This window comes from Salvelinus alpinus, chromosome 2 (genome assembly GCF_045679555.1).
Source record: "Salvelinus alpinus chromosome 2, SLU_Salpinus.1, whole genome shotgun sequence".
Taxonomy (NCBI): Eukaryota; Metazoa; Chordata; class Actinopteri; order Salmoniformes; family Salmonidae; genus Salvelinus; species Salvelinus alpinus.
In genome coordinates, this window is record NC_092087.1 from 76,021,976 (window position 1) to 76,047,831 (window position 25,856).

Genomic DNA, 25,856 nt, shown 5'->3' on the forward strand with positions numbered 1-25,856 from the left:
GAGAACAGTTGTAGAAGTAAAATGCATGATTTCTGCATGTTAATTCCACCATGGGCCTGCTGTGAAAATTGGTGGATATGTGCATAAAATATGGGTAATCAAATCAAAACAATGTTTATTGGTTGCGTTCACAGATTTGCCGATGTCATCGCGGGTGAAGCGAGGGGCTTGTGTTTCTCGCTCCAACAGTTCAGTAATACCTAGCAACAATAAACTAAATACACACATAATCCAGAAAAATTAAGAAATTAAGAAATATCAGAATGAGCAATATCAGAGAATATAAATATATAACGTGCATATATATAATGTATACAATGGTGTGTACAGACTGAATGGACAGTGTATGATCAGAAAAGGTGGCTACGTCAGTAGTTATATAGGATAGAGCCATGACTAGAATACCGTATATACATATAAAGTGGGGAAAACATTATGTAAACATTATTCAAGTGACCAGTGTTCAATTACTCTATGTACCATGCCTTCGGAAAGTATTCAGACCCCTTGACTTTTCCACATTTTGTTAGGTTACAGATATATTCTAAAATTTATTTAATCTTTTTTCCCCCTCATCAATCTGCACACAATACCCTATAATGACAAAGCAAAAACAGAACGTTTATCAATTTTTGCTAATTTATACAAAATAAAAACTGAAATATCAAGTATTCAGAACCTTTACTCAGTACTTTGTTGAATCACCTTTGACAGCGATTACGGTCTCGAGTCTTCTTGCGTATGACGCTACAAGCTTGGCACACCTGTATTTGGGGAGTTTCTCCCATTCTTCTCTGCAGATCCTCTCAAGCTCTGTCAGGTTGGATAGGGTGCGTTGCTGCACAGCTATTTTCAGGTCTCTCCAGAGATGTTAGATCGGGTTCAAGTCCAGGCTCTGGCTGGGTCACTCAAGGACATCCAGAGACTTGTCGCGAAGCCACTCCTGTGTTGTCTTGGCTGTGTACTTAGGGTTGTTGTCCTGTTGGAAGGTGAACCTTCGCCCCAGTCTGAAGTCCTGAGAGCTCTGGAGCAGGTTTTCATCAAGGATCTCTCTGTACTTTGCTCCGTTCATCTTTCCCTCGATCCTGACTAGTCTCTCAGTCCCTGCCGCTGAAAAGCATCCTCACAGCATGATGCTGCCACCATCATGTTTCACCATAGGGATGGTGCCAGGTTTCCTCCAGTCGTGACGCTTGGCATTCAGGCCAAAGAGCTCAATCTTGGGTTCATCAGACCAGATAATAATAATAATGTTTCTCGTGGTCTGAGTCTTTAGGTGCCTTTTGGCAAACTTCAAGCAGGCTGTCATGTGCCTTTTACTGAGGAGTGGCTTCCGTCTGGCCACTCTACCATAAAGGCCTGATTGGTGGAGTGCTGCAGAGATGGTTGTCCTTCTGGAAGTTTCTCCCATCTCCACAGAGGAACTCTAGAGCTCTGTCAGAGTGACCATCGGGTTCTTGGTCACCTCCCTGACCAAGGCCCTTGTCCCCCAATTGCTCAGTTTGGCCAGACGGCCAGCTCTAGGAAGAGTATTGGTGGTTCCAAACTTCTTCCATATAAGATTGATGGAGGTCACTATGTTCTTGGGAACCTTCATTGCTGCAGACATGTTTTGGTAAAATTCCCCAGATCTGTGCCTCGACACAATCCTGTCTCGGAGCTCTACCTTCCACAGACAGGTGTGTGCCTTTCCAAATCATGTCCAATCAATTGAATTTACCACAGGTGGACTCCAATCAAATTGTAGAAACATTTCAAGGATTCACAACGGAACAGGATGCACCTGAGCTCAATTTCGAGTCTAATAGCAAAGGGTCTGAATACTTACGTAAATAAGGTATTTCTGTTTTTTAATATTTATACATTTGCAAAAAAACAAAAAAACAGTTTTTCGCTTTTTCATTATGGGGTATTGTGTGTAGATTGCGGAGGATTTTTATTTATTTAATACATTTTAGAATAAGGCTGTAACGTAACAAAATGTGGAAAAAGTCAAGGGGTCTGAATACTTTCCGAAGGCACTGTACATAGGGCAGCAGTCTCTAAGATGCAGGGTAGAGTGCCACGTGGTGCCGGGTAGAACAGTGACTAAAGCTAGTGGTGACTTTAACAGTCTAATGGCCTGGAGATAAAAGCTATTTTTCAGTGTGTCGGCCCCAGCTTTAATGCACCTGTACTGTCTTCACCTTCTAGATGGTAGCGTGGAGGACAGGCCGTGGCTCGGGTGGCTGAGGTCCTAGATGATCTTCTTGGCCTTCTTGTGACACAGAGGGCTGTAGATGTCCTGGAGGGCAGGTAGTGTGCCCCGGTGATGCGTTGGGCTGACCACACCACCCTCTGGGGAGCCATACAGTTGCGGACGGTGCAGTTTCCTTACCAGGCGGTGATACAGCCCGACAGGATGCCCTCAGTGGTGCGTTGGGCTGACCGCACCACCCTCTGGGGAGCCATACAGTTGCGGACGGTGCAGTTTCCTTACCAGGCGGTGATACAGCCCGACAGGATGCCCTCAGTGGTGCGTTGGGCTGACCGCACCACCCTCTGGGGAGCCATACAGTTGCGGACGGTGCAGTTTCCTTACCAGGCGGTGATACAGCCCGGCAGGATGCCCTCAGTGGTGCGTTAGGCTGACCGCACCACCCTCTGGGGAGCCATACAGTTGCGGACGGTGCAGTTTCCTTACCAGGCGGTGATACAGCCCGGCAGGATGCCCTCAGTGGTGCATCTGTAGAAGTGCGTGAGGGTCTAATATTTCATAGACAACTAGCTATATGTCTAATGTACATTGAAAGGTTTGAGAGGAAGCAAAGTGACCAAATGTCCAATCAACTGCTCAGAATGGAGTGAGCAGGAGGGGTAGATAGGATAATGATGTGTTAGCTCTGTAGCTACATCACCCTGTCCTGTTGGGATGAAGGACAATCTGTTTAGAGACAGACAACATATCCCACTTGTAAACGTAAAGAGACATACTGTAGGCTGCTATTTACCTAAGTGCAAGTGTACAGACATGCAAACTGATTCTGCATTCGGAGACTAGGCCACTTCCCATTTCCCTCAGATGTGGCAGTGTGTGAACACCTTGTTCTTGACACGATAGGACTTAATCATATCCTCTTCTCTCTTCGTAGAAGCACTGAACTGAACATAATTAGATGCTACATCACCTCTGAAAGGGGGTTGTGTGTGTGTTCGCATACTAGTGCATGTCTGCGTGAGTGCTTGCCTGTGTGCCTGTTCTCCTGTGTGCGTGTGTGTGTGTGTGTGTGTGTGTGTGTGTGTGTGTGTGTGTGTGTGTGTGTGTGTGTGTGTGTGTGTGTGTGTGTGTGTGTGTGTGTGTGTGTGTGTGTGTGTGTGTGTGTGTGTGTGTGTGTGTGTGTGCATAGCAAATCTTATTAAGAACACTTTCCTTCAAATCCACCCTGTTTCCCTCCACTCACTCTCCACCACCGCTCTCTGAAAAAAGCCCCTCTGAGACGCCTTCCCAGCAGCCTCTGTAACTAATGACAGCCCTGGACAGATCTGACAGTGAGCTGTGTCTGTATATTGTGCTTAATATCATCATAATAATGAGAGCAAATTAGAACAATCAATTTCCACGGGCTGGTGCTTGATTGGACGAGAAGGGGAAAGTGACAAGGGGTGATCCATCATTCCACAGACCAGTCACATTAAGGGGAGCGCCGGGGAGTGTGGTGGGGGCAGGTGGGCTGGGCTGGTGGCCAGTAACAGCCAATAGGGACGAGGCTGAGGAGAGCGAGGAGGGCAGGGCTAGGAATTAGACGCAGTGTTCTAGGAGCAAGCGTTAATTCAGCTGTGGTGTGGACTGGACAGTGGGTGTGTGTGCGCGCGTCATTTTTTACAGTATATACTTTGCTCTCCATGACAAAAGGCCTTTTAAATGACAATAACGTTGTGTAAACACAATCAATTACTTTACCTCCAGCCAGCAACAAAACTACCATCACTCTATATTTTAACACACATCACCAATGACCTTGCTCTCACCTCTGACCTTGGACCACCTCCAATTCAAAACGACACATTCTGAAAACCATGACATTGAGTTTTACTTTCAAATCCCAGACAAAGCAGATGTGGCATTTCGTCAACTACTTCTCTATTTTTCTCTGTAGACTCAGTCAGTCGCTTGACAGCACGTCTCCATTGCGGCCCCAGTCGGTGGTTCCCCGGCCCGTCTGCAGGGGCCGTGTGTGCAGATGGAAGCAGCAGCCTGGGGGTTAGAGAGACAGGGAGCCGCACCATTTCCCATCATCTGATCTACCATAATGCTCCATTACACCAGGCTGCGTGACAATACCTCACGGTGAACTGTCACCAGACCTTTGCTTGAAAATGCTTGTAGAAAACAGGCCTGTGCGTGGCTGAATATAACGTTTGAGGTAGTTCTCTGAAGATGTTTACAGGAGGGAGAAGTTCACCTTACCTAAAGATATGATTTGAAGGGGCAATCTGGGACTTAAAAAACAACAAAGCGTTCTCCCGCCACTTTTTGGGGGTAACAGCTAAGAATTTGTGCACACAACACCTCAAATGGTTGTAGCCTACCAGATTAGAAGTGCAGTTGATGGAAGTTTAACAGAGCAACCACTATTGAATATGTAGTCTAGAGCAGTGGAGTGGGCCCTGTTCAAAAGTAGTGCGCTACATAGGGAATCGGGTGGCTTTTGGGACACTGCCCTAGTCATGATGAAGGTTGTGTCTGATCTTGCCTGATTGACTACCCAAACGTAAAATATGACGTATATTGTGACTTGTCAGGGCTGAAAAGTATGATAACACCATGATGCACCATAACCAAAGACAGGAAACATATTCAAGCATATTTATTCATATAATTTACATACATTTGAATACAAAACGACAAAGTACTTTTTACTCAACCCTCTACAATATACAATATACGTTGCAGCAATAGTTAAAGACACATTAAAATATTCCAAATGTGAATACAATGATTCTAAACAAATCTATAAAGTTACTTTGATACTCGGAGCGTATGTACAGTGGCTTGCGAAAGTATTCACCCCCTTGGCATTTTTCCTATTTTGTTACCTTACAACTTGGAATTAAAATGGATTTTGGGGAGGGGGGGGGTGTATGATTTGATTTACACAACATGCCTACCACTTTGAAGATGCAAAATATTTTTTATTGTGGAACAATAACTTGAGCGTGCATAACTATTCACCCCCCCAAAGTCAATACTTTGTAGAGCCACCTTTTGCAGCATTTACAGCTGCAAGTTTCTTGGTGTATGTCTCTATAAGCTTGGCACATCTAGCCCCTGGGATTTTTACCCATTCTTCAAGGCAAAACTGCTCCAGCTCCTTCAAGTTGAATGGGTTCTGCTGGAGTACAGCAATCTTTAAGTCATAACACAGATTCTCAATTGGATTGAGGTCTGGGCTTTGCCATTCCAAGACATGTAAATGTTTACCCTTAATCCACTCGAGTGTTGCTTGAGCAGTATTCTTAGGGTCATTGTCCTGCTGGAAGGAGAACCTCTGGCCCACTCTCAAATCTCTGGAAGACTGAAACAGGTTTCCCTCAAGAATTTCCCTGTATTTAGCGCCATCCATCATTCCTTCAATTCTGACCAGTTTCCCAGTCCCTGCCGATGAAAAACATCCCCACAGCATGATGCTGCCACCACCATGCTTCACTGTGGGGATAGTGTTCTCGGGGTGATGAGAGGTGTTGGGTTTGCTCCAGACATAGCGTTTTCCTAGACAGCCAAAAAGCTCAATTTTAGTCTCATCTGACCAGAGTACCTTCTTCCATATGTTTGGGGAGTCTCCCACATGCCTTTTGGCGAACACCAAACGTGTTTGCTTATTTTTTCTTTAAGCAATGGCTTTTTTCTTGTCATTCTTCCGTAAAGCCCAGCTCTGTGGAGTGTACAGCTTAAAGTGGCACTATGGACAGATACTCCAATCTCCGCTGTGGAGCTTTGCAGCTCCTTCAGGGTTATCTTTGGTCTCTTTGTTGCCTCTCTGATTAATGCCCTCCTTGCCTGGTCTGTGAGTTTTTGTGGGCGGCCCTCTCTTGGCAGGTTTGTTGTGGTGCCATATTCTTTCAATTTCTTAATAATGAATTTAATGGTGCTCTGTGGGATGTTCAAAGTTTCAGATATTTTTATCACCCAACCCTGATCTGTACTTCGCCACAACTTTGTCCCTGACCTGTTTGGAGAGCACCTTGGTCTACATAGTGCCGCTTGCTTGGTGGTGCCCCTTGCTTGGTGGTGCCCCTTGCTTAGTGGTGTTGCAGACTCTGGGGCCTTTCAGAACAGGTGTATATATATGTGACAGATCATGTGACACTTAGATTGCACACAGGTGAACTTTATTTAATTAATTATGTAACTTCTGAAGGTAATTGGTTGCACCAGATCTTATTTAGGGGCTTCATAGCAAAGGGGGTGAATACATATGCACGCACCACTTTTCCGTTTTTTTATACATTTTTTATTTTTGAAACAAGTAATTTTTTTCATTTCACTTCACCAACTTTGACTATTTTGTGTATGTCCATTCCATGAAATCCAAATAAAAATCGATTTAAATTACAGGTTGTAATGCAACAAAATAGGAAAAATGCCAAGGGGGTTGAATACTTTCGCAAGGCACTGTATAAATATATACAGTACCAGTCAAAAGTTTGGACACACCTATATTCCACAAATTAACTTATCAAGGCAGACCTGTTAAATTAAATGCATTCCAGGTGACTACCTCATGAAGCTGGTTGCGAGAATGCCAAGAGTGTGCAAAGCTGTCATTAAGGCAAAGGCTGTTTAACACTTTTTTGGTAACTACATGATTCCATATGTGTTATTTCACAGTTTTGATGTTTTCACTATTAATCTAGGTACAATATAACGTACGATATACACTGAGTGTACAAAACATTAAGGACACCTGCTCTTTCCATGACATAGACTGACCTGGTGAATAGTAGTAGGTGGTTGTAGGTGCCAGGCGAGTATGGTAGTTGGTGCCAGGCGCACCGGTTTGAGTGTGTCAAGAACTGCAATGCTGCTGGGTTTTTTAACACCAGCAGTTTGCTGTGTGTATCAACAATGGTCCACCACCGAAAGGACATCCAGACAACTTGACACGACTGTGGGAAGCATTAGATCGTCATGGGCCAGCATCCCCTGTGGAACGCTTTCGACACCTTGTAGAGTCCATGCCCCCACGAATTGAGGCTGTTCTGATGGCAATAGAGGGTGCAACTCAATATTAGGAAGGTGTTCCTAATGCTTTGTACACCAGTGTATACTGTATATATCCTCCTACACACTTTCTTGTGCATATCTGTTTAACATGTACGATGTAACGTACGATATATATGGAATATGGAATGACTACTACAGTAGCCACATTTACAAACTCTCTTACGCAAAAGAGAAGAAAAACAACATAAACAAGCAAACTCAAGTTATTGGTTCTCTCTTCAGCTAAGCAAGGTAAACATGATCAAAGACACTGTAACACTTGGAGCACCTTCTTATGAAGCCTTATAAGGGATCATAGCACCTTATAAGGTGCTATGAATATGTTGTTAAGGCATTATAACACCTGATAGTGTTTCTAAAAACTATACCATTCACATGATGTGGACTGACCTCATTTTCTGTCAAAACCAGTGATCAGGAAAATGGTAAAGTCAGACACTGAATTCATATCATGATACTGTTTCTGTGTCAATAAATAAATACATTCTCTCGATACTGTACATTGTAGGAAAGGTTTTCAACCGGATTGAGAGAAGGCACATATAACTGAGAGGAGAGTGAAACCTAATGGTTGTAGACGTGCTGACTTCCAAACAGTACATAGAGTCTATGTAGGTTACTGTACAACTGGTAACATTAAATGTTACATTTTGGAACGGTATGGAGATAGAGTTCTGTCAAAAATGTTTTTCATTTACATGGATATGGACATAATTAAACTTAGACACCATTGAGAAAACATTAAAACACCACCACACATCTCACACACTATCCAAGAGGTCTTACATAAGGGGTTTTTGTGGTGGTAGACTGACACAGGTGTCTGTACACCATGAACACAGATTTAGAAGAAGAACGAAATGAAATACTGAACAATGAATCGAAATAGATGGTTGTTCCGTTGTCTGCACTAACTGGGCAGGGAAAAGCAAAGTCCACCAATTCCACCACATTGCTTTCACCTATTCTGTCCCACTGGGCAAAAACTGGTTGGATCAACGTTGTTTCCACGTCATTTCAACAAATTAATTCAGTGTGATGACGATGAATCAACGTGGGAAACGAATTGGATTTTCAAAAAGGGAATTTTGGCTTTTTTTCAACTAACTTTGAACCTAAAGCCAATATCATGGTGACATTTTATGTTGATTTAACATTGACTTCACGTTAGTTGACAACTCAACCAAATGGAAATCAAAAATAGACGTTTAACTGACGTCTGTGCCCAGTGGGGTGTTTTCAGATCAGTACAGATGAAGAGAGACTTTTAGACTACCCACGTCTCTATCGCTCTCTCTCTCCCTTTCCCCTTCTCTACTTCTTCTTCTCCATCACTTCGTACTCCAGGTCGACGGCACCATAGCCGTTCATCTTGGCTAGTTTGAGGTTGTTAACGACGCCCAGTTCGCTGCTCTCCTCCTCCAGCATGCCGTTCCTGGCCGCGAACATCTGGCTGATCTCCACAAATGTCTTGTTCTTGGTCTCGGGGACGATGAAGAAGACGTAGGCCGCCACTGCCATGCACACGCCAAAGAACACCAGGTAGCAGTAGGCCCCTGCCGACATCTGGGGGTGGAGAAAGAGTTGTTTGCTGAATGAATTGATTATTAGAGGGAACAGGAACAGTAACAGAAACAGAAACAGAAACAGAAACAGGAACAGGAACAGAAACAGAAACAGTAGCAGTAGCAGGAGCAGGAGCAGGAGCAGGAGCAGGAGCAGGAGCAGGAACAGGAACAGGAGCAGGAGCAGTAGCAGGAACAGTAGCAGGAACAGTAGCAGGAACAGTAGCAGGAACAGTAGCAGGAACAGAACACAACGCGAATTGGATCTTCAGACGATGGCACTTATTTAATTAAAACAATTGCTACTATTTGCTAATATACTACTGCTATACCACTAGTATACTATTAGTACTACTGCTATACTACTAGTATACTACTGCTAGACTACTACTATACTAATGATATACTGCTACTATCCTACTACTATACTACTAGTATACTACCACTATATTGCTACTATACTACTGCTTTACTACTACAGATGAGTTCGAGTGGAGTTTGAGGGAATAGGGAGCTGGATCGAGAGCTGGCGCGAAAAAGGCATGACTAAAATGCCAACATACAGCGGTAAAACGTGTGTACAGGAGTAATTGTAGGCCAGTAGTTCTGACCTGTAGGAAGGGGAAGACAAAGCCGATGGTGAAGTTGGACAGCCAGTTGAGGCATCCAGCCACGGTGTAGGCAGCCGGACGATGGGACTGTTTAAACAGCTCTGCTGTAATCAGGAAGGGTACTCCAGCTACACAGGGACAGAGACACACACACACAATGAGACACATTGGCTGCATTTAGACAGGCAACACAACTCTGATCATTTTTCCACTAACAGGTCTTTTGACCAATCAGATCAACTCTGAAAAAGATGTGATGTGATTGGTCAAAAGAACAATTAGTGGAACAAATATCAGAATGTGTGAACACAGCCATAGTCTACAAAATTATACTTTTCAAGCCATGATAGAATCACATCATGGGCTACTAGTTATAGTCACATGTGAAGTTGGGCAAACTACCAAACCACTGATATTGATAACAGCAAGACTTTAGAGTAAGGATAGTACATTGAGGATTGAAACCACCGTTATATTCAATCGGTGTAAGACAGATGTATGATCTTAATTTGATCCGTATTGTCACAGCCAAATAATCCTGCAGCAACAAGATTTGAACATTTAGTCCATTATATTGCCTGATTGGTGGTTAGGCTATTAGCTGGCCAAAAGTAGGCTACATGAAAAGTACAATATTGTTAATATAACTATGTGTTAGTGTGGGTTTTTAGTGAACTTATGTAAATCACGAAGCTCATCTGAAAATTTTCAGCCACAAAAGAGGGATCAAATTAAGGTCCTACATCTGTATCTCAATATGTTACCTCTATAATATGTAGAATCTATAGACGGTTTCATTGCTCCAAATATCTAATTCATCATGGTTAGAAATGAGAGATATTATGAATGAGGAATAATACATTAGTAAAAGCCTAATGATGAACGTGTCAAGTTTAGTCCTCATTATTTGTGCATGATAATGACATGGGGAGAAGGTTTGATAATATAGTCAATAAGTAGGGCTCTGCATTTTGTCGACATCTGCAGTACTATGAGCTCCTTCACATTGTTTATGCAAGTTTTTGTCTCAAGGAGGCATATTCATCACACACACACACCAAAATATTCATTATGAACAATGAGCCATTGAAAATCCTCATCTGAGCTTGATGTATGGATTTTGCCTGCTTGACGGATTACATTATGTAAACTAGTGTTGGTCTAATTCATCATGCTTATAGCCACCATCAACATTCTAATAAACTGTTGCGTTCAGCCGACGAGCCCCAAACAAATGGGTGTAAGAATGGATATTCCTGTTACCGTGGCAATTATGATTTCCTCATTTAGTGGATTAATGAAATACAATAGAGTAGCTATTTATGTTGGGTAAACAGTGAGGCTGCCTTTCCTAGAGCACTTCTATATTCCACCACCAGAGAGCAGTGTTTCCTAGTTAGAAAATAACTGGCTGTGTCTATTGGATAAAGTGGAACGTTCAAAGTGCTATAGGTATCCTAGAGGTTAAGAGTATTGGGTCAGTAACTGAAATGTTGCTGGTTTCGAATCCCTGAGCCAACTTGGTGAAAAATCTGTTAATGTGCCCTTGAGCAAGACACTTAACCATAGTTTCTCTGGATAACAGCATCTGATAAATAACTTAAATGTACTTCTTAGAGTAGCATTATAGCCCCTTGTGCTAAAAGAGGAAGTACCCACTCTTCTACTGAGAGAGATATACGTCCTGAGTATAGAACCTTGTTTTGAAGGAGAGAAACAGAGACAGAGATAAACAAACAAGCAGACCACCAGGGTAGATGTCTTACCTGGTCCTATACAGAAGCCAGCGATGATCCCCACCACACAGGCAACACTGATATAGTGGGACTTAATGGGCAGCGAATGGAAGCATAGGACAGTCATTATCAGAGACCATAGGACAGTCATCACATTACACATAATAATAGACTGACTGGTTACTGATTGTACTCATTAAAGAGACAGTCAAAGACAAGGAGACAGTAACTATCAACAAAGAGAGTCTGCACGATTCAGACTAACAGTAATGAAGATTGCATTGTTTTTCTATAAACTGACCTGAAGTCAGATTTTCACTTTTCACAGAAAATGCAGAATTCCAGGTCTGGTGAACTGATCCTAGACCTGTGTCTATAGGGGAAGATTCCTGGGTAGATGAATGTACCTGGAACATGAGGGAGAGTGTGATCCCTGCACAGCAAATTCCCATGAAGGTGAATCCACCAATCATCAGAGGTCTTCTGCCCAGCCGTTCAATGGTGAAGCACTGGAGGTGGGACAAAGGAGAACAAGTTATTTCTATTGGCCGACGGCTTAACATGGCAATGTTACGCTTATGCATGGGAAAAATGGCAAACTGCTACCCAGAGACTGTGTTTCTTGGAATAGCTCAGCACCCAGTAGTATGTCCACTGACCTATATGTCTCTTTAGAAACTGTAGTCATGGGGCTGCATCCCAAATGACACCCTATTTCCTTTGTAGTGCACTACTTTTGACCAGGGCCCAAAGAGGGATATATAGGGAATAGTGTGCCATTTGGGACAGACATGGTCTGAACCAGAGCCGTGCTGTAAAGAATGTATACATAATTTACTGTATATAATATAGCTGTGGTTTGACTATAGTATCTCAGTGTATATATGCTTAACAGTTCCTGAGGGCCTTATAGCTAAAGTACAGGCTTGTCCAAAAGGAGTGTGGAAGTGAGTATTACCACCAGCTACCAGACAATAATAATAACACCTCAGACTAGAGTAGGCTAGCTAATGTTAGCCTGGTTAAACCAGACTGAATGCTTCACTCACCTATGAGAGCAGTGTTCAGTCTGGTGAACCAGGCTAAGCTAGCATGCTCAGCTGTTGTGCTCACACAGTAATCCAATGACAGCTTGCTTACCCCTACACATCCAGCGATAACCTCGATGGCTCCGGTTCCAACCGTGGTGTACTGGATCTGAGGGACTGGGATACCTGCGTTCTCAAAGATGGCGTTGGTATAGAACCAGATCTGAAGAGAGAGAGAGGTGTAGATCAGTAGCTGAACTGTGAGTAGTGAACATGTACATTGTTGAATACACATACTGTAGGGCTACATCTTTGTTGCATTGTTCTTTGAATAGTCCATTGTTCAGTGTTCTGGGCTGTACAGCGCTTACGTCATCATCATCGACACCAACATTAGTAACTGAGTGTACATACTAAACATGGCCGTCTGTTTTAACCTGGCTAAACACATATGCTACGTTCAGCTAACGGTCATTCTTAAAGCTCTTATTACTCATGGCTGATTCATCATAATTGCTGTCACAACCATCCTAAATCCCATTTGTCAAATCAGATATATTTAATCGATGCTGTGGTCCAGCATGTCAACGTTAGCTTATAGTATTCCCAGTGAAATGAATGAATGTCATGATCTCATTCGTCATACTTCACTACAACAACACACATCCTCTAATACGGACCAGATCAGGAAAAGTAGATGAAATGGACACATATATAGTTGGTTTCAGTAACCATCCATACACATACATCAATTTGTCCACCCACTCATGGAAATATGTCACATCCACACATGGTATTTGCCCGTCCCTGTGTAGAATTCTGATAGGACTTCTAGAATCTAGTATCACCAAGCAGGAAATGGGTTGCAAAGACCTCCTCGGAATTCTAAAAGGTGGACATTGGGGTTCTTTGATATGACATTAGAGCTTTTGTGCTCCGTGTCTGGAGCAGCTGCGACAGGAGAAAGCTGTATAGCGTGGCCGTGCTGTGAGATGGGGACCAGCATGAGAACATGTACACGAGTGCTTATCCACATGGTGCTGAAGGGCCAAGGGCCAATGTCACTAGGACCAGTGTGTGTGGGGATCCATTTGGATTATGAAATAAGGATGTGTGTGTGTGTCTAGGGTGTATTGTACAGTAATGAGGACCAGTGTGTGTGTGTGTCTAGGGTATATTGTACAGTAATGAGGACCAGTGTGTGTGTGTGTGTGTGTGTGTGTGTGTGTGTGTGTGTGTGTGTGTGTGTGTGTGTGTGTGTGTGTGTGTGTGTGTGTGTGTGTGTGTGTGTGTGTGTGTCTAGGGTGTATTGTACAGTAATGAGGACCAGTGTGTGTGTGTGTGTGTCTAGGGTGTATTGTACAGTAATGAGGACCAGTGTGTGTGTGTGTGTCTAGGGTGTATTATACAGTAATGAGGACCAGTGTGTGTGTGTGTCTAGGGTGTATTGTACAGTAATGAGGACCAGTGTGTGTGTGGGGGGGTGTATTGTACAGTAATGAGGACCAGTGTGTGTGTGTGTGTGTCTAGGGTGTATTGTACAGTAATGAGGACCAGTGTGTGTGTGTGTGTGTGTGTCTAGGGTGTATTGTACAGTAATGAGGACCAGTGTGTGTGTGTGTCTAGGGTGTATTGTACAGTAATGAGGACCAGTGTGTGTGTGTGTGTGTGTGTGTGTGTGTGTGTGTGTGTGTGTGTGTGTGTGTGTCTAGGGTGTATTGTACAGTAATGAGAACCAGTGTGTGTGTGTGTGTGTGTGTGTGTGTGTGTGTGTGTGTGTGTGTGTGTGTGTGTGTGTGTGTGTGTGTGTGTGTGTGTGTCTAGGGTGTATTGTACAGTAATGAGGACCAGTGTGTGTGTGTGTGTGTGTCTAGGGTGTATTGTACAGTAATGAGGACCAGTGTGTGTGTGTGTGTGTGTGCGTGTGTGTCTAGGGTGTATTGTACAGTAATGAGGACCAGTGTGTGTGTGTGTGTGTGTGTGTGTGTGTGTGTGTGTGTGTGTGTGTGTGTGTGTGTGTGTGTGTGTGTGTGTGTGTGTGTGTGTGTCATGGGTGTATTGTACAGTAATGAGGACCAGTGTGTGTGTGTGTGTGTGTGTGTGTCTAGGGTGTATTGTACAGTAATGAGGACCAGTGTGTGTGTGTGTGTGTGTGTGTGTCTAGGGTGTATTGTACAGTAATGAGGACCAGTGTGTGTGTGTGTCTAGGGTGTATTGTACAGTAATGAGGACCAGTGTGTGTGTGTGTCTAGGGTGTATTGTACAGTAATGAGGACCAGTGTGTGTGTGTGTCTAGGGTGTATTGTACAGTAATGAGGACCAGTGTGTGTGTCTAGGGTGTATTGTACAGTAATGAGGACCAGTGTGTGTGTGTGTGTCTAGGGTGTATTGTACAGTAATGAGGACCAGTGTGTGTGTTTAGGGTGTATTGTACAGTAATGAGGACCAGTGTGTGTGTGTGTCTAGGGTGTATTGTACAGTAATGAGGACCAGTGTGTGTGTCTAGGGTGTATTGTACAATAATGATGACCAGTGTGTGTGTGTGTGTCTAGGGTGTATTGTACAGTAATGAGGACCAGTGTGTGTGTCTAGGGTGTATTGTACAGTAATGAGGACCAGTGTGTGTGTGTGTCTAGGGTGTATTGTACAGTAATGAGGACCAGTGTGTGTGTCTAGGGTGTATTGTACAGTAATGAGGACCAGTGTGTGTGTCTAGGGTGTATTGTACAGTAATGAGGCGTGCCCCTGCTTTGTCACTCAGCACCAGTGGTTCTAAGTGAGGCTGTAATATATAGTGGTGGTGGTGACAGGGGCATATGGTGTATCCACACACACAGGGACACACACTCTCCTGCATGTATGCATGAATGTATGGACACACACACACACACACAGACCCACCGCGTCGATACCAGACAGCTGCATGCCGATATTGACCACCACTATAGTGATGACCTGCCATCGGACGCTCCGGTCCTTCAGCAGACCGATGACCGACACGGTCTGGACCGAGGACATGGACCGCTGCTCCTCCTGCATCTCCTCGATCTCTGCCTGGATGTTCACTTTGGACCGGTACCACTTCAGAGCTGGGGAGAGAATTTCACTTTACTAGACTGGTGAGTACAGCACAGCTAGGGCTGTATACAGTATGGACAATATTGAAATTCAAGTCTTTGTTGTATTGGTCTGTGGTCACAGCTTTCCCCCAAAAAACGAACAAACAGAATGTAATGGCTTCCGTCGGTAGAAGGAGAGGAGGACCAAAGCGCAGCGTGGTATGTATCCATATTTATTAGAATACTTCTTCAATACGAACAAAACAATAAACAAACGAAAACCAACGAAGCTACAGTCCTGAACTAGAGAACATAGAACACATGAACGCACAAACAGGAACAATCACCCACAAACAGTGAAAACCGGCTACCTTAATATGGTTCCCAATCAGAGACAACGTAAAACACCTGCCTCTGATTGAGAACCATATCAGGCCAAATGACAACCTAAACATAGAAACACATAACATAGACTACACCCACCCAGCTCACGTCCTGACCAACTAAACAAAGACTAAACAAAGGAAATAAGGTCAGGAACGTGACACAGAAAATCTGCATCTCTTCATATACTACTCCTTACAATAGCAATTCAGGTATTTTACAGTCTACTCTATATGCCAAGAAAATAAATAAATTAAGAACTATCAACTATATCCTCCTAATGGACGGAGCCTCCTCACCTGTGATGGTGGCGTGGACATTCCTCTTCTCTATGAGCAGGTACCGCGGGCTCTCTGGGAACCATGGCAACAGCATCAGCTGGAACAGGGTGGGGATCACCACCAGAGACAGGAAGAGGGGCCAGTGCTCTTCCTGTTGAGGGGTTAGAGGCCAAAGGATTTAGCAAGAGGTCAATATGAGTTTCTTTAAAAAAATTATGAGACAAAGTTTGAAGGAAGGTAGGAACTCTCTGGAATAAAAGCAACCAAATAGTCTGCTGAATGGAGATGATTGTAAAAGATGAGTCTATCACGTGGGTCGATGCTATTAACTGATCTGATTACTGTAGAACTGGGACACACTGCAAATGTATTCAGATCACATTCCTTGACAGTTCCGCCTTGAGAGGAGGATATCATTTCTCCAAAGAAAAGTCTGAAATAAAATGAATGTCACATACTCTTCTCTCATTGCAGTGTACTTTTAATATACCTCCAATGTTTAGGCTTCACCAGCACGTCACAGGGTGAGTTTATTCTGTTAAACTCTGAGCGGTTGATTTGGGCCCGGTACAGGGCCCGGAAAGTTTGGGGGGGGTACACCCCCCCCCCCACATTTTTGTATGAATAAATAGGTCAGAAAATAGAGTGACATATCATTTGAAAGACATAGCCATTGCCTTTTTGGAAATGTAACAAAAATCTTACTGCTGGCAATGTCATAAGAATCTCCCCCCACCACCGCCCCCCCCATAAAGGCCATATATCATGGATATATTCATAGAGTATGCAATGTAGGTCAAGTCACCAAAAGTGCAAACATTTAGTATGCATGGAAAGGGTACACCCTGATGGTCATTGTAAAGTAATGAATTGTGCCTCCCGGGTGGCGCAGTGGTCTAGGGCACTGCATCGCAGCGCTAGCTGCGCCACCAGAGACTCTGGGTTCGCACCCAGGCTCTGTCGCAGCCGGCCGCGACCGGGAGGTCCGTGGGGCAACGCACAATTGGCCTAGCGTCGTCCGGGTTAGGGAGTGTTTGGCCGGTAGGGATATCCTTGTCTCATCGCGCACCAGCGACTCCTGTGGCGGGCCGGGCGCAGTGCACACTAACCAAGGGGGCCAGGTGCAAGGTGTTTCCTCCGACACATTGGTGCGGCTGGCTTCCGGGTTGGAGGCGCGCTGTGTTAAGAAGCAGTGCGGCTTGGTTGGGTTGTGTTTCGGAGGACGCATGGCTTTCGACCTTCGTCTCTCCCGAGCCCGTACGGGAGTTGTAGCGATGAGACAAGATAGTAACTACTAGCAATTGGATACCACGAAAATTGGGGAGAAAAGGGGGTAATAAAAAAAAAAGTTAAGTAATGAATTTCTTTGTCTATCCACATTACCTGCATCCTCCACGTGCATCCTTAAACTCTCACTCATTTACAATCGGAAAAGTGAATGGGATAATACGTTTGTTTGTGTCTTATTTTTGATGATGTCAGATTTGAAAATCCGGTCAGCCATTTTGGAACAGTGACTCACTACCCTAACCAGACGCAACTGGTTTCACGTGGCCATGAGACGTCATGTCGTGTCTAGTGGACGAACTAGGAATCAGACAGGGGATATATTTACATCAATGGATAGGTAGAGACTTCATCTTTCCCTTCATATGCATATAATTCCTGTAATACAAAAAATGAAGGCGCAAGTCCTACGCTTTTAAAATGGCTGTGTTCCTATGGAAATGTGTGCATGTTTAGAGTAAAATATATACATATTTTTGGGGAACAGTAATTGGTGACATTTTTTATTTCAAACCTAGACTTTAAAAATGTCTTATTCCCCATTCCCCCACGTTAATAACAAAATAAATAAAATTTACATTTCAAGGGGTTTAGGCCTGCTGCATTTCGGGCTCTGTTTTAGTCACCTTTTTTTCACCTTTATCAGAATCCCACAGTTCTTACCTTTGTAAACAGTACTAAACATGTGTTTGTAGGACTTATAGTTTGGAAACCGAAATGCACTTTATGAGGGTAGTATACAATATTATGCGGTGTTTAGAAAATGCCACCAGAGTTTAAGAGGTTACGTTTAATTTGTCTTTACCTCACCAAAAGTTCTTTATCTATTTACGCCAAAGAAAAGACCAACAAAGAAGATTAACTATGAACTAAGATATTAAGGATAAGATTTTACTGCACCTTTCCCAGTAGTTCATGTAGCCCCAGGATCTGAGCGATGAAGACTCCTAGACAGATAAAGATGCTAGGCACGAGGCCCAGGAAGCCTCGCAGGTTCTTAGGTGCTATCTCCCCAAGATACATTGGCACCACACACAGAGAGATACCTGGTAGGAGGGGAACAGAGGTGAGAGGTCATAGAGGTTCTTAGGTGCTATCTCCCCCAGGTACATAGGTATCACACTCAGAGAGATACCTGGAGGGAGGGGGGTATGGACATTACACAGATCAGATTCAGCATTAGCAGTTATCAGTAACAATGCTAGCTGTAAGGTTAAGAGCTGATAATGTGTTGTAGAGCAACAGAAAGAAGCCCTGATTCATTCAGATAAGTAAAACACAACACACAGAAATGCATACATCAAATGTATTTATTTAAAGCCCTTTACATCAGCAGAAACCAAGCCTAAAACTCCAAAAAGCAAGCAATGCAGATGTAGAAGCACGGTGGCTAGGTAAAACTCCCTAGAAATGCAGGAACCGAGAGGGAAACCAGGCTCTGAGGGGTGACCAGTCCTCTTCTGGCTGTGCCAGATGGAGATTATAAGAATACATGGCCATTATGGCTAGATCGTTCTTCAAGATGTTCAAACGTTCTTAGATGACCACCAGGGTCAAATAATAACCACGGTGGTTATAGAAGGTGCAACAGATCAGCACCTCAGGAGTAAATGTCAGTTGGCTTTTCATAGCCGAGCATTCAGAGGTTGAGACAGCAGGTGCGGTAGAGAGAGAGACAGAGAGAGAGAGAGTACTTGCGTCAGGTGTCAAGTTACGTACAGTATGTGCTATGAATGCCTTATGATTACCCACTCAAATAGTGTTTCCTAATCCTTACTGAACATGTTAAGGACGGTAGGACATAATGGTATTATTCTCTGTTATTGCATTACCTGAGTGTACCCCTGTGATGAAGCGTCCAACAATGATCATCTCTGGAGAGCCAAAGGTCCTGCTGAAGCCCATGAAGGCTCCAGCTATAAACACCAGACATGTGATTCTCACCAGGGTCCCTTTCCTGTAGACAGCAGAACAATCAGCCTGAGAAAGCTTGTACAAACCTTAAACAAACCATTGGCTTCAACGTACTGGAAGTCCAATATCCTCAAAACACCGATTTTAAATGTAAGACTTTCGTAACACAAAGAGATGTAGCCTAAGTATGCATAAATGTCTGAATGATTTCCAACATATATCATTTTCTACAGTGTAAATCAATAGTTTTAGATGTTGGACCAGTTTTCCATTGACTTCTCTTTTCCCCATTTTCGCAAAAATCTTAATCAAAATCCAGTTCTCAGTCGAGGATCTCTCAAACACCTTGGCATTTTCTTTGATGCAGCAAAGATGCACACCTTGAACTTTTTTCACATTTTGCTGCCTTAAAATGAAATCTAAAAAGCGATTCAATTCTTTTTTCCCCCATACACATCTAAACAACTTACTCCACATTTTAAAGTCAAAGAAAGTTATAGAACATTTTCCAAATTAGGAAAATATTAAATATCATAAATGGATAAGTCTCCACCACCCTGACTTAATACTTGGTGGAAGGACATTTGGCAGCCATTACAGCTGTGAATCATTTTCATTAAGGTTCTACCAACTTTTCACAACTCTTAGGACAACTTGAAAATCAGAGACAAGGTTTGAATATTGCTGCCCATCAATGATTCCCAACCAAATTTAATGAGCTTGAGAAATTTTGACCAAAAACAATGAATATACAGTATGTTCTCCTAAGAGTTGTGCAAAGTTGACAGAATCTTATTCCAAATGATTCACAGCTGTAATGGCTGCCAAAGGTGCTTTCACCAAGTATTACCTCAGGGGGGTGGAGACCTATCCATTTATGAATGTTCTATACATTTCTTCCACTTTGAAAATGTGGAGTAGGCTGTGTAAATCTGTAGGAAAATATATATACACTGCTCAAAAAAATAAAGGGAACACTTAAACAACACAATGTAACTTCAAGTCAATCACACTTTTGTGAAATCAAACTGTCCACTTAGGAAGCAACACTGATTGACAATACATTTCACATGCTGTTGTGCAAATGGAATAGACAACAGGTGAAAATTATAGGCAATTAGCAAGACACCCCCAATAAAGGAGTGGTTCTGCAGGTGGTGACCACAGACCACTTCTCAGTTCCTATGCTTCCTGGCTGATGTTTTGGTCACTTTTGAATGCTGGCGGTGCTTTCACTCTAGTGGTAGCATGAGACGGAGTCTACAACCCACACAAGTGGCTCAGGTAGTGCAGCTCATTCAGGATGGCACATCAATGCAAGCTGTGGCAAGAAGGTTTGCTGTGTCTGTCAGCGTAGTGTCCAGAGCATGGAGGCGCTACCAGGAGACAGGCCAGTACATCAGGAGACGTGGAGGAGGCCGTAGGAGGGCAACAACCCAGCAGCAGGATCGCTACCTCCACCTTTGAGCAGGAGGAGCACTGCCAGAGCCCTGCAAAATGACCTCCAGCAGGCCACAAATGTGCATGTGTCTGCTCAAACGGTCAGAAACAGACTCCATGAGGGTGGTATGAGGGCCCGACGTCCACAGGTGGGGGTTGTGCTTACAGCCCAACACCGTGCAGGACGTTTGGCATTTGCCAGAGAACACCAAGATTGGCAAATTCGCCACTGGCGCCCTGTGCTCTTCACAGATGAAAGCAGGTTCACACTGAGCACGTGACAGACGCAACAGAGTCTGGAGACGCCGTGGAGAACGTTCTGCTGCCTGCAACATCCTCCAGCATGACCGGTTTGGTGGTGGGTCAGTCATGGTGTGGGGTGGCATTTCTTTGGGGGGGCCGCACAGCCCTCCATGTGCTCACCAGAGGTAGCCTGACTGCCATTAGGTACCGAGATGAGATCCTCAGACCCCTTGTGAGACCATATGCTGGTGCGGTTGGCCCTGGGTTCCTCCTAATGCAAGACAATGCTAGACCTCATGTGGCTGGAGTGTGTCAGCAGTTCCTGCAAGAGGAAGGCATTGATGCTATGGACTGGCCCGCCCGTTCCCCAGACCTGAATCCAATTGAGCACATCTGGGACATCATGTCTCGCTCCATCCACCAACGCCACGTTGCACCACAGACTGTCCAGGAGTTGGCGGATGCTTTAGTCCAGGTCTGGGAGGAGATGCCTCAGGAGACCATCCGCCACCTCATCAGGAGCATGCCCAGACGTTGTAGGGAGGTCATACAGGCACGTGGAGGCCACACACACTACTGAGCCTCATTTTGACTTGTTTTAAGGACATTACATCAAAGTTGGATCAGCCTTTAGTGTGGTTTTCCACTTTAATTTTAAGTGTGACTCCAAATCCAGACCTCCATGGGTTGATAAATTTGATTTCCATTGATAATTTTTGTGTGATTTTGTTGTCAACACATTCAACTATGTAAAGAAAAAAGTATTTAATAAGAATATTTCATTCATTCAGATCTAGGATGTGTTATTTTAATGTTCCCTTTATTTTTTTGAGCAGTGTATATTTCAATCCCTTTTTAGATAGAATTTTAAGGCAGCAAAATGTGAAAAAAGTTCAAGGGGGTGTAGACATTGTCAGGCACTTGCACCAACAAGAGTGGTCAGAGACAAATGTGACTGTCATTTAGTTGTTTACTGATCAGTCAATGATGTTATGTCAATGACGTTATGTCAATGACGTTATAAAAACAAAGAGAGTCGCACACTCCATATGTATAACCTCCCAGTAATTGATTGGGTAAAAACACACCAAAGTTTTGGGCATTCACTGTGCCTTCTTCAGGGTAATGTCATGAATGCTTAAACTCGGTTATGTAGACAAACAGTGCAATTAGTGCAACCAATGACAATAGTGAGGGGTGTGTCGTAATTGCTAGGTTGATCAGAATGAATTGAGCGAAACTGTTAAAAGACAATAGCCCACAGCTTATTGAATATATTATTTAATTGTTATCATTAGCATAACATTAGCATCAACATACATCGTTTCATTTAATGTCACCCATATATTTAAATATTTCCAATTTCACTCAATGTTTTTGTGACATGTATTCTTTTGGTTCAACCATAATGCACAATAAGTATCATCAACAGAGGGAACATATAGGGTGTACTCCGATAAGCTGTAGAAAGAATGCATTCATTTACAAGACCTGTTCACAGACAATATCATTGGTCATAAGAAGGGCCTGAGATCAAAGTCAATATTCAGACCACTAGGGGTCAATGTTTTTAGACAGGATATCCTGTCTCCCTTTGTAGGCTTTCCCACATGTACAGGTGATGAGATGGATTACTCCCTTTGTCTTGCATGAGATGATACCCCTAACAGGGATTTTTTGACATATGTGGGTGTCTGAAGAAGGATGTTTTTGTAGTGCTATTGCACTGTGCGCATGAGCCACGTTTGTAGTTCCCATGTGGAATGGGTGTGAAGAGTGGCTGAGTGGGCTCAGGGGGCAGGTCAGATCTCATGAAGCTATCCTCAATATTGTGACCACGCAATTGCACTGTTTGTCTACATAACCTGGTTCAAGCATTCATGACATTACCCTGAAGAAGGCACAGTGATGCCGCAACGTTGGTAGTTTTTTTAACCAAATAAATGACTGGGAAGTTATATATATGGACTGTTCAACTCTCTTTATTTTCATAGCTTACAGTTTAACAGCTTATTCTCTGTCAGCACCTCTACGCTAAATCCTTTTCTCTGGGTGTGCGCCAGCTCGTGCTTTTTATTATGTCAATGACGTTATGTCAGTGGCGTATGTCAGTGGCGTATGTCAGTGGCGTTATGTCAATTATGGCTGGAGGGGCAAGTCTAAGACTTGGGGCTAAGTCTTACCTTCCAAATCTGGTGACTAGTATGCCCACCATGAGGCTGCCCACCATGCCCCCGATGGCAAACACAGACACGGTGACAGAGTAGAACAACGTAAGCTTCTTGTCGTCCAGGCCCTTTCCGTTCCTTGCTACCATCGTCTGGTTATAGAATGCCTTGATGTACTGGGAGAGGAGGATGAGAGGGAGGAAGAGTCAAACATACCGTAGATACCATGTCAAGTCAGAAGAAATTGCTAGAAGCAGACACCATTGTCTGGTTGTAAAGCTGCTTTATCAAATCAAATGTTATTGGTCACATACACATGGTTAGCAGATGTTAATGCGAGTGTAGCGAGATGCTTGTACTTCTAGTTCCGACAGTGCAGTAATATCTAACGAGTATTCTAACAATTCTCCAACAACTACCTAATACACACAAATCTAAAGGGGTGAATGAGAATATGTACATATAAGTATAGGGATGAGCGATGTCCGAGCGGCATAGGCAAGGTGCAATAGATGGTTATCAAATACAGTATATACATGTGATATAAGTAATGTAAGATATGTAAACATTATTAAAGTGGCATTATTTAGAGTGACATTGTTTAAAGTGACTAGTGATCCATTTATTAAAGTGGCCAGTGATTGGTTCTCAAAGTAGGCAGCAGCCTCTCTGAGTTAGTGATTGCTGTTTAGCAGTCTGATGGCCTTGAGATAGACTGAAAAACAGCTTCTATGTACTGAGGAAGGCGAGGAGGAGAAAGGGTAGAATGTAGATAAGGAAGTCATATCAAGACACTAGTCTAGAAGTGATGGGATCAACAGACAATAGCCAGGCTTTTATTTTCTAACTATTTACATGTGTGTCTTTTGGCATCGTTACATTTGTCTGTAGCGTTTCCGTTCCCTTTTAAGAGAGATTATGAAGGAAAATCTATTTTCACTCAATTTCAGTGCAGGCACATACAGTGCATTCGGAAAGTATTCAGACCCCTTCACTTTTTCCACATTTTGTTATGATACAGCACCACAAAAGACTCAAGGGTGTAATCGCTGCCAAAGGTGCTTCAACAACATACTGAGTAAAGTGTCTGAATACTTATGAAAATAAGGTATATCTGTTTTTATTTTTAATACATTTCTAAAAACCAGTTTTTGCTTTGTCATGATGGGGTATTGTGTGTAGATTGATGAGAATTTGTATTTATTTAATCCATTTTAGAATAAGGCTGTAACGTAACAAAATGTGGAAAAAGCCAAGGGGTCTGAATACTTCCCGAATGCACTGTACACCTGGCTATGCACCTCCTTTCCTGTTCTCTTTTTCTAATACTGGCCTCTCTCCTTCTCTAATGACGTTATTGTCTCTGAATCAGCGTGGTGTTACTATTATGTAATTAATTCATCTTCTTCCCTCTGCCTCTCTCTAGCCTTAGCTGAAACAGAGCAGCAGAATACAACTCTCTCAGTGGAAGAGACAGACCTGGGTTCAAATACTATTGGAAATCATTTCAAACACGTAAGCTGGGCTTGATTGAGCTTGCCTGGCACAATGGAACCAATAGGATAGTTACAAAAGTGCTAAACTCACTCATCCGACAATCCGGGTAGACTAAAACAAGCGGGCAAAGTATTTGAAAGATTTCAAATCGGATTTGAACCCAGGTCTGTGAATAGACACTACAGTCTCGTGACAACCCATTTGGCAGGAAGGAGGGTCATTAATGGTCCTGATTCCCCACCTGACTTCCACATTAGTGCCAAAAAATTGCCACCGATTTTTTGGTGAAGTGTCGGCCAGTTTTTCCTGCTTGTTTTCCAGATGTGAAAGACTAGGTTGTGTTTTGGAGCCGTGCAAATTTCGAATTATACTGTATGTCCACTGGGGAATTTGAAGCAAGGACAATAAAAGGAGGGAACCAACAATTGGAGCAAGGGATTGTGTGACAGGGATGTAATCGATAAACATTCCTAAAATGGTTGTAAGAAGAGGGCGTGGACAGATTTGACAATGGAATTGAAATGAAAAACATTGCAATATCCATCACTAAAGAAAACAACCCTGTCATCATCATCATCCCCATCCTCTTCATCATCATCATCATCATCATCAACCACAAGAACAGTAACATCAGGTATCCATGAGACAGGGAGGGTAGCATTTTCACTCCTTTTACCATGCGTCATGTACGGCCTGATTTGCCCCAGTGTCTGGGTTACATGCTGACCAGACCAGACACTTCGCGTGCGCGAGCGTCGCAAAATACATTTAGAAATCCATGTTATTCAATTATTGCACCCACACTGCTCGCGCGCTCCAACGAGCGTCTGCGATGCCAAGGGCTAAAATAGAACTCCTTTCTATTTCTGACATAGATCGCGCTGAAAGTCCTGCATCTCCCATATCCTCATTGGTTTATAGAAGCAGGTACCCACGTGCCATCTCCTCATTGGTTATACCCACGTGGGTGATAGAAAGACGAACTGTTTTGCCGGTAGTCGTGGTAATACTATGAACGTTTAGATGCCGATCACCATATAAGTTCAACGAAGAAAAAGCCTGGAAGGAGGAGAGATGACTAGAAACGATTCGGTTGCCCGTTTTATGTGTGGATTAATTTTGTCGGAGTAGAGGCCCTTGTGCAGTTCAGGTAAAATAACAACTCAATGTTTATATCCCAGGACAAATTAGCTAGCAACAGCAAGCTAGCTAAATAGGACAAATTAGCTAGCAAGTGCAAGCTAACTAGCTAAATTGCCATACATGTTTAATGCTTTTCGACCTGTCCCCAAATTAATGTAATTGGTTCAGAGTTTGTTTTGATATTTTAACCTGCGTGTCGTGACCGCGTTTGGTGTAGGGGGACAAAATAAATGTAT

At 43.3% G+C, this 25,856-nt stretch overlaps 1 protein-coding gene across 1 annotated transcript in view; it reads right to left on the minus strand.

Moving 5' to 3' along the window:
* Positions 1 to 6,468: 6,468 nt before the first annotated feature.
* The window catches only part of LOC139567762 (solute carrier family 2, facilitated glucose transporter member 9-like), a 28,368-nt gene continuing 8,980 nt past the window's right edge, over positions 6,469 to 25,856 (minus strand). The window contains exons 3-12 of the mRNA XM_071389245.1: positions 22,996 to 23,156; positions 19,048 to 19,172; positions 18,116 to 18,261; positions 15,947 to 16,079; positions 15,106 to 15,293; positions 12,317 to 12,427; positions 11,584 to 11,685; positions 11,207 to 11,267; positions 9,441 to 9,568; positions 6,469 to 8,830 (exon numbers count right to left, since the gene is read on the minus strand). Of these exons, the coding sequence (XP_071245346.1) occupies positions 8,579 to 8,830; positions 9,441 to 9,568; positions 11,207 to 11,267; positions 11,584 to 11,685; positions 12,317 to 12,427; positions 15,106 to 15,293; positions 15,947 to 16,079; positions 18,116 to 18,261; positions 19,048 to 19,172; positions 22,996 to 23,156 (1,407 nt within the window). The 3' untranslated portion in view covers positions 6,469 to 8,578. The remainder of the gene's footprint in view (positions 8,831 to 9,440; positions 9,569 to 11,206; positions 11,268 to 11,583; positions 11,686 to 12,316; positions 12,428 to 15,105; positions 15,294 to 15,946; positions 16,080 to 18,115; positions 18,262 to 19,047; positions 19,173 to 22,995; positions 23,157 to 25,856) is intronic.